The sequence below is a fragment of the Cryptotermes secundus genome, unplaced genomic scaffold, assembly GCF_002891405.2.
Source record: "Cryptotermes secundus unplaced genomic scaffold, Csec_1.0 scaffold678, whole genome shotgun sequence".
In the NCBI taxonomy this organism is placed as follows: domain Eukaryota; kingdom Metazoa; phylum Arthropoda; class Insecta; order Blattodea; family Kalotermitidae; genus Cryptotermes; species Cryptotermes secundus.
The window spans coordinates 221,874-237,220 of NW_019742973.1; the positions used below are offsets into that span (position 1 = coordinate 221,874).

The window sequence follows — 15,347 nt, forward strand, 5'->3', positions numbered from 1 at the left end:
TAAAATCTGTATTCGTCATATAGGACGATGAATTCTAAATAATAAAACTTTTCAGGATTCTTCCTACGTCGCACTCAAACACGCGAATTACGCCAATTCTCTTTTATGTGAGCATTCCTCCTACATATATTTGTGTATCTGTAACGTGAAATTGTTATTCATTAATACCACTTTCTGACTTTTATCTGTTACATGTGGCTTTATAATATTTATTACTCACGGTGTTCTGTGTTGTTTTGCTCCTGTTACTGCATACGTTGTACTGCTGGATCTGTGTGTGTGCTGTCTTCATTTTTGGTTGTGTTATATGTTGTGGGGGTAGGAGGTGGGGTGTTGTTATGTTGTTCTGTGTAGATAGTGTGTAATTCGTGAAATCTTTATTTATATTGTTCATATGTGTGTTTTTCTTTGTCGTTCTGTATATATGATAATTTTCCAATGTGTTCAAGTATTGCCCCTTCCTACCTGTTGCTATGATATCCACAGTGTTTTCTATAGTACCATATGCATGTCCAGTGTTTAATATGTGTTCTGAGTATCCTGTATTGCTGTTATGGTGTCTTATGTCATGTATGTGTTCCTTGTATCTGGTGTTAAATTTCCTCCCGGTTTGTCCTATATATTCCTTGGGGCAATCTAGGCATTTCATGCTACATATGCCACTATTGTTATATGTATTTATTCGTGGCCTTGATTTTAATATATGTTGTTGCTCACATAAAAGAGGATTGGCGTAATTCGCGTGTTTGAGTGCGACGTAGGAAGAATCCTGAAAAGTTTTATTATTTAGAATTCATCGTCCTATATGACGAATACAGATTTTAATCATTTTAGAATGAAGGCATTATGGCATGCAGTACAATAGTTTAACGTGCATAAAGACACCTGAAGATGGCTGAAAAATGTAGTGTGGAAGTGAAGAGTAAGGTGAAAAAGTGTATACACTGTAAGACGGTCAGCATAAACCATGCACATGAATCAGTGTAACAGGACGCTAAAATATAACATGACATAAACTTCTTGTGTCATGACAGAAACTACTCTCGTTCTAAATGGAAGCAGGAACCAAAGACTAGGCCGACTAGGCCTAACCTCTCACCCTGACGTCATACACATAGGCCTAAGTGACCCACTAAATGCAATGCTGAGTGTGTCATATTGACTGGCATAATTTGAACAGCTGCCCACTGGTAGCAAGCCGCCCACGCTGTGTAGTAAACTGAAAAAACTGATATCGAAGAAACAATTAAAAATAAATGGGGAAAGAACAAGGACCATAAAAGGTATTCCAATAGAAAGAAGAGTAAAGAAGATATAAAGAACAATAATAAGACGTGGGAGTTATGTAGAAGAAGATAAATTATAAAACAAAAGACGCTGAACCCCAATTGCACACATCTCACACTGCTGCAAAATGCGTTTCTGCAGTGGATAAGCGCGGAGCAACATGCATAATGAGTCTGCCTCCGTCTTTTATGCGCAAACTTTTCCTGTTTACAGGAACAGAGTTTCCCCTGGGGCCGCTCAAGCGAGAAGCACATGTAAATTGTCCTCTAAACAAAGCCCAGGTCGGTCCCATCCTCACCTCCAGGTTATTGTCAAGGCTTGAGGTGGGAATCCTAACCGACCTGGAGGACTGGAGATGACGTAATGAGACGCGCAACCCTTGAGGAAAGAGGACACCTTCTTGCTGGAACACAAATAAATAGCCAGAAATCATAATGATCATCAGACCTATTTAGCTGATCTTCATCGGATGACTTATTTTTTGGATCATCGAAACGAGGATGGTGGAATATAGAAGCGCAAGAAACCGCTTTTGGCAGGATCTGAACAGAATGGGGCAGGGCATGGAGTGGATTCATCTGGCTCAGGAAAGGGCCTTTTGGTTGGTTCTTGTGACCACAGTACTAAATCTTCCGGTTCCACGAAAAGCGTTCGAGATCCAGGATACCTTAGGCAGTATAATGGAAGACCGAGGGATCATGACTCGATTCCCGGGAAGAGCAAAAGCTTTCTCTCGGTTCGGGGCCCCACCCAATGGTACCGGGGAGTGAAAATGAACGGCGCGCAACAATACCTCCACGCCCCGATACCTCTCCATGCCGTGGAGCTTTACGAAGCACAGGTACAAATTTACCTGTTATGTTCTCGTACACACAGCGCATGCGTGAGAAAGTCAATCTTGATGGTTTTCAGGCCCCCTGACTGTGAAGGATTGCTTCAGTAGATGCCGTCTATGTATACACGTACGGATGGATGGACGTCTATTTGGCAAAAGGAAAAATTGCCTGATCAGTAGAAGGAGTCTATTATTGTACCAGTTCACAAGAAGGGCGATAAAACTGACTGTAGTAATTATCGGGGGATATCACTGCTATCAACTTCATATAAAATTTTGTCCAATATTCTTCTTTCAAGGTTAAGTCCATATATAGATAAAATTATTGGGGATCATCAGTGTGGGTTTCGACGTAACAGATCAACTACAGATCAGATCTTTTGCATTCGTCAGATATTGGAGAAAAAATGGGAGTACGATGAGACAGTACATATGCTATTCATAGACTTCAAGAAAGCCTATGATTCAGTTAGGAGGAAAGTATTGTACAATATTCTGATAGAGTTTGGGATACCCATGAAACTAGTTAAGTTGATTAAAATGTGTTTAAACGAAACGTATAGTAAAGTCCGTGTAGGTAAACATTTGTCTGATAAATTTCCTATCCAGAATGGTCTAAAACAAGGAGATGCATTATCACCACTGCTTTTCAACTGTGCTTTAGAATATGCCATTAGGAAGGTCCAGGCAAACCAGGTGGGACTGAAATTAAAGAGGGATGAAGTGACAGGAGACTGGAGAAAACTGCACAGTGAGAAGCTTCATAACTTCTACTCTTCTCCAAGTATAATTAGAATGATCAAGTCAAGGAGGATGAGATGGGCAGGGTATTAGCACGAATGGGGGAGACGAGGAATGCGTATAGGATATTGGTGGGAAAGCCAGAAGGAAAGAGACCACTAGGAAGATCAAGACGTAGGTGGGTGGAAAATATTAAAATGGATTTTTTAGAGATAGGATGGGATGGTATTGATTGGATTGATCTGGCTCAGGGTAGGGACCAGTGGAGGGCTCTTGTGAACACGGTAATGGACCTCCGGGTTCCATAAAATGCTGGGAAATTTTTCAGTAGCTGCAGAATTAGCGGCTGCTCCAGAAGGGTTTCAGCTCCATGAGTAAGTAAGTAAATAATGGATGGACGTCCCGCTAGCACCGGAACATTCAGAATTCTGGAGGTCTAGATCGGCGGGCGGGGAGTCTGATATCTGCAGCTTCAAGGCTATGAAACCCAAGGAATGGGCCCCAAAATTCGAAATGACGTTTTTATCGAACACGACTCTAGAAATTTTGATTACATTTCGCTGATTTGCGGAGACCGTATCGCTAGATAAATTGCATGAACTGTGTCTTCAGCGACAAAAGGACCCCAAAACGAAATTTCTCTAAGCCGGCAATCAATATCAGTCGTATAAGAGGAAGTTGGAGCAACAAACAGACTTCATAGACTGGGTGGAATGTCTGTCATTCACTAGACTTTTTGGCGTATTCCTGATAATCTCAACGCTCTAGACTGATTTATACCGGGGGTTGTTCACGCGCGGTCGGATGGCTTGGAGCCACTCTAATAACCCCTAATTTTTTAAAAAGAACCCCAGTTTCACTGTCAAGGGATGTGCGATGCGCGCGCTTCGCAACCCTATGTTCCTGTAACAAACCCTTGGTGGGCAGAACTAATGCAATTTTGGCTACTTTAAACGAAGAGTCTGAGAGAAAGCTGTCAGCACTTTTGTTCTCTAATTCGGATGTCCGTGATTGGGCCGTCATAAGATGTGATTTTAGTAGTATCTTTCCTTCTACTTCCAATTCTTCAAAATAGTTATCTTCCCTTCACACTTTCTTACCAAAATTCTATATGCATTATTCACCTATCGCACGCGTGCTACATGCCCCGTCCCGTCGACCTACCTTGCTTTCATCATCTGGGCATAGCGAAATACACAGTCAAACGACTTGACCACTGAATATTAAGTCCTGCTCGTATTTGTAACCAGCCATCCCAGACAGAATTGCCTGAGCAGTTGTAAAACCCCGGAACATATGAGAACACAGCCTTCTGCAGTCCGGTAGAACTTTCCCGACGTTTCAGAGCAACATTTTGTCTCTGTCTTCATGGTCGACAAGTAAGACAAGCAGACAACCAGCAATAGCCAAGCAACCAATTGCCGGAGTAGTACCTTGATTATGCCATGAACCATTCCTTGCGAATCCCTCCCAATATGTTCGACGTCATATAGCCTCGAGTCGTTTGGCTCTAATGGTCGGGTCCTGTGTTTACAGTAACCACTGAGCCTAAGCCTCCAGTAGGACAGACTGCAGAGAACTCGCGACTCCAGTGCCTGGCCTGAAACAGCCCGCAGGTTGCCTCAGCTCTGCACTAATCCGTCGTCCAGCTCGCCGCAGGCTGTCAGTGCACCTCTGTGATCTTCGGGAGTCGAACCGTATCCAGCAACTCGCCTGTACAAGTAAAGCTGACAGGCCGTGGAGGCCCATAGGGTTGTGAGACGTCGAGGCTCCCACATCTTCTAAACAATCGGCTGACAGATGGCGGTGAGGATGTAAGCCTTAGGCGGCGGCAGCCCTTTAACCTCCAAGAAGATCCCGGTACTCATATCTGTTAGAGGCTGAGTCGACCCCAGTGACATAGTACGGCTGGAAGGTTTAGGTCAATTGAAAAATCCTATTGCTCCACCAGAAATCGAACCAGCGACCATCCGGCTTGTAAAACATAAATTTTGCTCTGTGCTTAACTACTTAAGCACTACGCCGTGAAGGCGTATACGGGAGTGGATGCATAGCTCCGCATTTTCTTGAACTCGGCACTAGTTGGAGATGAGTGGTCAGCTTCACGCTTTACCCCCGGGGAAAGTGGCCCCGGTACCCATTGGATAGAAGGCTGGGTGGACCCCAGAGCCTGTCTGGACGAAGTGGAAAAGAGAAATACCTTGACCCTACCGGGGCTGGAACTCCGACTCCTCGGTCTACCAGCCCGTAGCCAGCCGCTATACCGACTATGCTATCCCGTCAAATATTAATTTACATGCGAATGGACTTATGGGTGGATGAGAAAGAAACGCTGCTACAGTGACATCTGATCTTGGTGTGAACAGACTGAGCTGCAGGCCAAGTTAAGCTGCTCTGAAGGTGCATCCATGGGCTCCTCGACCGTGGGTACAGACCAGCTCTATGTAGCAAAACGCTAGCTGGAAGTAGTCCAGAAATTAGAAGCTATGCCACATCTAAATGTAGACGCCATAACGCAACGTCTGTGCAGCCCAGCAGTCCGAGGGATCTTCGTAAGAAAATCTCATTGGAACATAGAAATCATAATCATAATCATCTCTTGAAATAACTTTCATTCTGGGGGACGCAGTGGAGCGAGTTACACAAGAACAACAAAATACAAAAACAGACTAAATGCGACCCCAGATTTGAGAATTCGGCATCAAGCCAAATGAAAATAATTTCTGAAGGGAAAATAAAACCACTCTTTCCATTAAAAAATTACTAACATGTGGTATATTAGCTACAATACACAATAGTATATTAGATTTTAAGCGCATTTTTTTCGTATATACAGTACTAGGGCCACGCCATAGCTCAAGCGGTTAGTCGCCGGCTTTACACCGCGGCGGCCCGGGTTCGATCCCGTGTCTGGTCAAGTGGGATTTGTAGTGGACAAAGTGGCGCTGGGGCAGGTTTCCTCCGAGTACTTCGGTTTCCCCTGCCAATCTTCATACCACCAATTGTTCCACAATCATCCTCACCTATCATCTGGGGCTGGTACAATAGGCCAGAAGGGGCCGCAGTACAAGGGACTTAGTCCCACCCCAAGAGCAATAAAAAAAATACAGTACTAAATGAGATTTCTGTGTCTAAATGTGCTCAACTGAAGATATCTTGATCTCATATCAGTGTCTTACGTGCATTTTTTATTATTATCCTTAGTTTAACGTATGAGAAATTTATTAGGGATTTTGTGACAATAAATTTTTCGAGTGTTAGAGGATTTCGTCGCCACAGATTAAACTGGAAAACACTGCTGTTTACGAAAGCCTTCACTTGCCAAGTTCTTATACGCCCTGCGGCATATGTCTCATTGCAAGGACAGATTCAGGATTTCATATTCGTGTACGATCCTGAAGTAAGGTTTAAAAAAAACTATCCCTCTGTTAACAGGCCGTGAAGGTCGGGCTCCCACATTTCCTAGACAATCGCCTCCCAGATGGCGGCGAGGTTGTCAGCCTTACGCGCCGGCCGCCTTTTACACCCAGGAAGAGTCGTGGTACTCATTTCCGTTAGAGGCTGAGTCAAACCCAGGGCCGTGGTGCGGCTGGAAAGATTACGTCAATTGACAAAGCCAATGACCCCATCTGGAACCGAACCCGCGACCTTCTGGTTTGTATCATACTAACTCAACCAACTACACTACCGCTTGCCCTCTTCGGTAGTAAGGACATCTACGTCGTAAATAAGAAAAATAAGTATGCTCTAACTAACGCCACAGATGAGAGTCCTAGAAAACTTACAGTCGCTCTGCTAGTCAAGAAATTCCTGGTCTTTTATAGCACTCAAAAGCAAATTACCGTGTTGGCCGCGCCGTAGCTCAGGCGGTTAGTCACTGGCTTCTCAACCCGGCGGCCCGAGTTCGATCTCGGATCAGGTCATGTGAGATTTATGGTGGACAAATAGAGGCTGGGGCAGGTTTTCTCCGAGTACTTCGGTTTCCCCTGCCAATCTTCATTCCACCAATTGCTCCAGAATCGCCCTCACCTATCTCATCTGGTGCTGGTACAACAGGCCAGAAGTGGACGCAGTACCAAGTGGACTCAGTCTCACCCCACTAATAATAAAAATTAGTGCCGGTCACGGTAGCCGAGTGGTCTAAGGCATGCACCGTTTTCGCTCGCTCGGAAACCGGATCGTGGGTTCTGATCCCACTCAGGGCATGGAAATTCAGTGTGTTTGTATATGTGTACAGGTATAGGCCTTGCGACGAATTGATGACCCGCCCAAGGAGCCCTACTGAATGTCTAATACGAGTATCTAGTAAACCGAAGTGAAACGGAGAATTTCGTGTAGATAGACAAAGGCCCAAATTGGGGCTGTAGCGCCAAAGGAAAAATAAATTAGTGTTCACAAAGACCCGCCACCGGTCTCGAGCCTGAGCCACGAGACTCCAATCCACCTTCCACTTCTTTAAGAGCCGATAAGCCTTTGGCGTGCCCTTCTCAACTCTCCCATGCGTGCTACATACCTCTCACTGCTACTTCATCAAACGAATAACGAGTGCAGATTATTACATTCCGCAAATAGGGACTAGCTCTATCGATTGGGCCCAACTGAGTAGGTTATACCTGAAGACTCCGAAATGTGTTTCGAAATACAAACAGGGCGATGGACACTGTCCAGAAGCATAATATTTGTATTACATTCCTCATTGTGCAGGGGTGTCCTCAGCACCCAGCTCTCAAAGTCAGGACACTTGAGAATCAAAAGGCACGCAGCCTGACGTAACGGTTATAAAACTCGGAAAAATCGATAGTATGCAGTCTCGCCTCTGGACTCGAACTCCGGTGCTTCAAGTAAGTACACCGTGAACGGAGGTGGTGAGTAATGAGGCGGCCCCAGTCTTTCCTATATTTTGAATTGAGACGGTTGCGTCTCGGTGCGGCGGCCATGTTGCGCGGGCCGCGCGCATGCGTCGGGAAGAGGCGGTGCTGTCTAATCAGCGCGCGCGGTGGGTGGTGTCAGCATGTCAGTGGGGAGGCGCCATGCAACCGGCTAAGTCGTTCCTCATCAGGGACCTGCTGGGCGACGTGCTTCTGCCAGGTGGGTACGGCAACCGTGCAGTCTGGTAGAGTGTCACCGGGCCATCATAACCTTTCGAAGACAAGTATCTGAAATACATAATGTGGGCTTCTCATAGCAGTGGTTACGGGGAGTCGTAGTGCGGCGAAAGTCAACCGACGTTTCGGAGAACATGTCGCCTCCATGTTCATGGTTGACGAGCAAGCGAAGCAAGAAGGCACCAACCACAGGAGACATGTCCTTTCGAAACGTCGCTAGGCTTTCGACGCACTATACGGCATTCTATCCCACGTGTTGGAAACATTCCTCATGGTATGTGTCATATAATAGCGTTCTATGTGGCCTTCTACACAACAATTATATCGACGGTCAAACCGATGCTAACGTTCCACTATTCGGTTTATTTGGCAAAGGCGTCGCTACAGAAATGTGGCCTTAGTCATCACATTTCTGTAGCGTCGCCTTATGACCCTGTGAGGGTCGAAACATGAACGCTGGGGCGTTGGCATCGATATAATTGTTGAGTTGACGGTCCCATAGAACAACAACATCTGACTTGCTCACAAGCCATAATCCTTCAGCAACATTTTTATTATTAAATTACTGACAGGCTGTTGTGAACACGGTGATGAACCTTTGGGTTCCATTAGGGTGGAGAATTTCTTGACTAGATGAACGACAGTTCTTAATGAGACTGGTTAAGTATTTTCAAGACGAACCCCGCCTCGTGACGTTGCACGTGACCAGCATGGCAGACCCAAAATAAGAATTATTTCCAATCTAACTACATTATCATTATTTCTAACGCTCGTAGCATTGTTGTTGTTGTTGTTGTTGTTGTTGTTATTATTATTATTATATTAGTTTCATTCCCAAACATAGATACATACGCTCCCTGCGTCTCATTTCATGATGTCTGTTTCAAACAAAATCATTTTTCCCAGCTGCAAACTACTTTCTGCTGTCGTTATGCGAATTCTTCTGAACACAGTTTATAAAACCTTAAGCAGCCGGCACACACATATCCCGTGAAATCACGAATATTATCTTAATGTAACAGGATCATGCCTGCGTGTTTTAGAAATGAAGTACATAAAATTATTCTTGTTGCTGTTGTGTTCATTAAAACGCGGTGGGCTTGCCAACAGTTCAGCATTCGTATCTCTGAGGTTGCCAATCGGATCCCGGTTGCATGCCTTGGCCCCACCGTTAGGGTAGCGCCGATCTTCATCGGTCACACTGAGAGGCTCTATCAAGCTTAAACATGGTTTCGTTGATTTTTATTAAAAAAAAGTACTTACTGCATTAAAATATATGCAATAATATGTGATGATATATCAAATTTGTTTAAAATGACTTTCGATATGGTGATTATTTAATTAACGAGAAATAATTGCGTTACTTCACCTGGAAATAGTTGATTATTTTGAGATATCTATTTGGGCAAATATTCCAACAACCAGAATAAACAAAAATTCCATTACGATTAGGTTAGGCTTGTCATGTACAATTCTTGAAAAAGAAGGATAAGTATGCTTCAATTTTAAGGCCTAAATAAATTTTATAACTTCTAAGACCTAACGTAACCAATTAAATTATTTTGTCTGAAGTAACGCCTTGATGTTGGCCCAAAATAAACCGACATATATACAGCCACCACAGGTTTGTATTAGGTCTATGTCACGTGGTTCAGTTATGTATAAATGGTATAGCGGCAGTGTTCTGAAAGTACACAGTGAGCAGTCAGCACAGACAGGCAGACGGAATGTTGAGGCAACAGAATTCAGCATGTGATTCGCAATGCGCATGCGTCAGGTGCACAGCTGCCCCATTTCCACTTCTTCGCAGGATCTGACTTCATTGTTAACAATTATCTATGAAGTGCATGTTGACTCGAGGCACAACCAACTCCTCGTAGCCGAACCCTTCTTGAGAAGCCGCCAGTCGCTCAGCCATAGGTTCAATACCGTGTTCGCAAGAGCACTCTGTTGGTTCCTATCCAGTCCATACCACCCTAAACTATTTCTGTAAGCTCCATCAATATCTATATCTTCCTAGTAGTCTATTTCCTTCTGGTTTTCTCATCAGAATCCTATACGCATTCCTCTTCTTCCTGCCCACCCCATCCTCCTTGACTTGATCATTCCAATTATGCTTAGCGAAGAGTACAAGTTACGAAGCTCGTCATTGTGCAGTTTTCTCCAACCTCCTGTCACTTCATCTCTCTACGGTCCAAATATTCTCCTTAGGGCCCTGTTCTGTAACACCCTCAGTCTATGTTCCTCGCTTAATGTCAGAGACCAAGTTTCACACTCATACAGAACCACAGGAAAAATTATAGTTTTGTACAGTGTAATTATTACTTTTTTAGACAAACGTTCCGGTCTGAATGTCCAGAATTCTGTCTTGTGACGTGGCAGCCCGCGTGCTGTGTGCGCAGATTATACAGACACAATGAGCGCTGCTACTCCGTTGCTTCGCCTCTGAGCGGTACGCCGTGATTATGCGGAAACTTCTCCGACTCTGCTGCTGTGCAGCCAGCCTAAACAAAATGCTGCAGGAGATGCAATACGACGTGTCATACGCCGCGTTAGCTCGGGGGAAAACCTCCGTGGTACTGTGACTTTCACTGACGAAGACATTTCATAAAACTGTACTGGGATGTCGAGGGCGCCTGAGGCAGCCATCCGCTGTCTGACTTACAGTGGCCGGAGTGTGAAACTATCCGCGCACCTTTACCTAATGACGAAATTCTTCTCCCATGTCCTTGAGCTCCTGAGGTACAAGGAAAACTTCACTTCTTGTAATTAAAATGAACAGGGCTTTCCGTCACACAAACAATTACTTCTATTGACAATTTCTGTCTTCTGATAATACAGCCGTGCAGTCCGGTGAGAGTCAAGAGACTTTTCGGAGGAACATGTCCCTCCATCTTCAGGGTCAAAGATTAAGGAAGAAAGAAACCAGTGTCAAAGAAAGTGGCAAGCAAATGTTAGCTTTCATCGGAATACACGGCGTTGAACATTCACAACCATCGCTGAGAGAACCTCAACTCCTGCAATTATTTTAATTATATAAAAAGCCGTCAGAAGTTCTTCACTCGTCACTCGTACATTATTCACGTATCACATAATCATGGCCCATCTGGGCCCTGAAACCCCTACCACACGATCACATCACAGACAGGACACAAGGGTTCACTTGTCATACATCCACCATATCCTTACCCCGTTCAGGGACACGATCAAACTCACTAGTCCTGTTTCTCACGATTACAGACGACTCGGAGGAGGGCCTGGAGGCGCTGTACGAACAGCAACCTGACGTGGATCAGGAAAGGAATGACGTCGGCAACAGTGGAGGTGGCGGCGGCGGGGGCGGCGGGGACGGCGACGTCTGCACGAAGGGACGCAAACCGCGGCGAAGGAGGACTGCCTTCACGCATGCGCAGCTCGCATACCTGGAACGTAAGTTCCGCTGCCAGAAGTACCTATCAGTGGCTGATCGCAGTGACGTGGCTGATGCCCTGAATCTGTCCGAGACCCAAGTAAAGACGTGGTACCAGAACCGCAGGTGAGCGTCATCCCGGCGCCAAGCGTCTCGTTGGTGGCGCTGGGGCGACGCCTGTCACTGTCGCTCTGTTGCAGGACCAAATGGAAGCGCCAGAACCAGTTGAGGCTGGAGCAGCTGAGGCAGCAGGCCAGCGTGGAGAAGGGACTCCTGCACCAACCAGGGGGTCCCGAGGGGGGTTCGGCTTGCTGTCCCCAGCCCTATCAGCCCCCCTGCAGCTTCCTGACCACCGCGGCCGCCATATTCCGCAACGTCACGTACGTGCACGGCTGCCAACTCTAGTTCCACCTTTCTAATGGTTTGTTGCTATCTGGTTACTTTGTGACCCAATCTTCGTCCCCGAGCAGGTGATCGCTGCTCTCGACATTGTCGGACATACATACACATTCAGTGACAATCAAGAGTCGCGTTGCTCCGTGCTACACAACATGGCGACCAGTGCAGCTGCTTCTGATATTTCTTAAGAGTAAAGGTATTTTTCGTAATCAAAAACAACATGGCTGTAGCGCGAAGTAGGCCTGTAGTTTTCTTTTTGCTTGCATGCTGGTTGCGATTATGGATTGCAGATTTAGTAGCAAACATATTTGGAAAATTGCAAAATTGTGACAAGGTGTACAAAAAGATAAGTCAAGGTTTCCTTTGTGCTGTAGGGAGTGTAGCACATGCTTGCCACCACAGAGATTCAGAATTACTCTCGGTAATTCTCTGCACTGTGCATAGGCTACTGTAAATAATGGGCCAGTTGTCAGCTGTCTAAATCCTCTCAGTGTGAACGTTTTTACCCTACGTCTGTTGTTACGATGCTGTATCAGATACTCATACTAGGTCTATGTATTGTCTGTGAAATGTGGTGGGGAGCTGAGAAAACCACGAACCACATGAGTATTGTCACATAATTCAAGGCATGCTTTGCAACAAGCGAGAGGCGACATATCAGGACTTCTCAGCATCCCACATAGCGTAAGGATGTCGACGTTGTGGCCCCCTTGCAATGTTGATCTTGTCGTAACACAAAACTGAACAAAGGTTTCGTGTCTGTGAAGTCACCCTGTGTCAGTGTATATGTGTTTGTGTCTTTTCTTAATAAATTGTAGCTTAAATGATTCTGAGTTATTTCTGTAAATTCCGGACCCCCACCAACATAGGACACTAATCAGCCAGCTGAATCTAATCACATTACCACAAGATCAGTTGAAAAATATCTAATGTTCCTATCTCATTATAAGGGCCCGGATCTTTATGCGCTAAAAACACTTAAAATATGCACTAAAACACTTAAAATATGCTCTAAAAAGCGGGAAAATATGCACCAAAAATAAAGCAATATGCGCTTAAGAAACAGGTCACTTTATTCAGGCTCGCCTATTTACATGTATCATTCACTGCAGAAAGTAGCATCTCAATAGGCAAGTGGAAGTCTTTCGGTGTTTTCTGGAGACAAACTGCGTCTGTTGTCCGTCAAAATCAGTTTAGAGGCTGAGAATGATCTTTCTACATCAACTGACCTGATTGGACAGTATTTATACACTGGCGCCGAAGGTTCGGAACATTCATCTGGCAAAGATACCCTGACTGACTGAATCTCTTTTAGTCCTGAGTTCGAATTCAATACAATTTCTAACTTGCATTTAATCTTGTCTCCAATTTCGCCTAGTGCGAAATTCAGTGAACAAGTTGCTTTCTGAACGAGTTGAAGTAAGTCGTGAAGGAGTGCACCACAAGATTCTAAGCTCTCAATGTCTTTTGAAACTGTAGAAAAATGTGCATGAATAAAATTCACATCTTGATAAACAGTATCACTTCCAAACACCACTTTTGCTTCACGGACACATGCACACTCATCTTCAAGGTTTGTAACCACTTCTTTTACTGGATTGAAATTCTCCTGATAAAATGAAACTGCGGATATCCATGTCCCCCCCCCTAGTTAGGACAGGTTCAGGTGGCAGAGGAACCTGAGGTAGGTAATCTTTGTAGAACTGGACACGACCTGGTGCTTTCGGAAACAGTTTTTTCCACTTGCAATTAAATCGTTAACAGCTGGAAACTGTGTGCGTATTTTTTCTGAAATACGTTGTAACCCAGGCGCTAAACAGGTTACGTGTATAAGATTTGGATACAATACTTGTAAGGCCTTTGCTGCTTTCAGCATATAAGAAGCTGCATCTCTGAGTAATACAAGCACCTTACAACAATTATTCTCAATTTCAGATGGCCTTAGTAGTCACAGAGAATCACTTACAAATCTTGCTATTGTGCTATAGTTGGTTTTCTCTAGTAGTTTGCAAGCAAGAAGATAAGTTTTTCCGGGTTCCTCTGGATGTAGCTTAACAACTACGAAATTTTCTATGCATCGGCCACATAAATCGGTTGTCTCATCCTTAATTATCCTTAATATCAAACATATATGCAGAAATATGTTCTTACGTTTAGAATATGCAATAACGACCAAAAACCCTCAAAATATGGATTTGCATATGCGCATATGCATTATCAAAAAATCCTGGCCCTACTCATTATCTGCTTTGCTTGTCTCTCTTCCCATAAGATCGCCCAGCGCAGCGGACATAACAGCGCACTCACCGAGAAGCCTGCATGTCCCGCTCGCAACACACTGCTCATGCAGGGTGCAGCAAGGTGGCCACTACCGACTGTTAACATATTACTATTTTATTGCCGATCGGCAGGGCATGTAGCAGACACGCGGAACAAGCGAAATGCCTATAAGATTTTGATGGGAAAGCTAGAAGGGAAGAGAGCACTAGGAAAGCCTAGCCTTATGAGGAGTATAATACTGTCACGTGTATGACGTGTGACTATGGATGGAATTTGGATTGGTAATGGGATTTATTGCCGGTCACGGTAGCATGCACTGTCTTCGTTCGCTTGGAAACCGGGATCGTGGGTTCGAATCCCACTCAGGGCATGGATGTTTAGGTTCTGTGTGAGTTTTTCTGTTTTTGTGTACAGGTAGAGGCCTTGCGACGAGCTGATCACCTGCCCAAGGAGTAAGATCTAGAAAACCGAAGTGAACGGAGAAGTTCACGGAGGTAGGCCTAGGCCCACTGGGGCTGTAGTGCCAAGGAAAAAATAATCGGATTCATTAAAGGCTTACAATCGCAACTATAAGTAATTATAGCACCGCCGATAATTCATACACCCTGCAATTCAATACAGCAAGTATGAAGTCTTCAGTTTGCTGTCGCTTCACCAGCCGTTGCCTGGTGACGGATTCCAACAACGTCCTCTGCTTCCGTTCTCACATCCTTACTGGCTGGCTACTGCCCGACAACAAACTCCTACTCCTCTAACTGCAGTCTCAAGACTCTTCTCTAATTGGAGCTTACCTTCGTTATATAGACTCGGCACGGACCCCACACAGAACACCACTTCCAACAGCTCTTCTATTGTTGCGTGCGTGTCTGTTGCGACCATTACCTAGCAACGGCCGTTGTTCACATTGCTTGGCAACGACTATTGTATAGTTGCTTATTTCGCGGTCGTTGTCTAGCAACGGTTCGCAATGCCACAATAGTGGCTGCATAGCTCAAGCGGTTAGTTGCTGGCTTCCCACCGCGGCGGCCCAGGTTCGATCTCAGATCTGTCAAGTGGGAATTGTGGTGGACAAAGTGGCGCTGGGGCCGGTTTTCTCCGAGTACTTCGGTTTCCCTTGCCAATCTTCATTCCACCAACTGCCCCACCATCACCCTCACCTATCATCGGGGGCTGGTACAGTAAGCCAATCAGTGGCCTCAGTGCCGAGTGGATCCAGTTGGACTCCACTGCCCATTAAGCGAATTAATTTTAAAAAATGCCACAATATTAAAATTGATCTTAGGGAGATAGG

General features: G+C 45.0%; 1 protein-coding gene across 1 annotated transcript; it reads left to right on the top strand.

Annotated features, from left to right (window-relative positions):
• Positions 1-11,297: 11,297 nt before the first annotated feature.
• LOC111873644 (barH-like 1 homeobox protein) lies at positions 11,298-11,903 on the top strand (the record flags this gene model as incomplete). Its single annotated transcript, XM_033755141.1, has 2 exons — positions 11,298-11,503; positions 11,578-11,903. Coding segments are annotated over 2 exons (411 nt in total), but the record flags the coding sequence as incomplete, so codon positions are not given.
• Between the last annotated feature and the right edge of the window lie 3,444 nt (positions 11,904-15,347).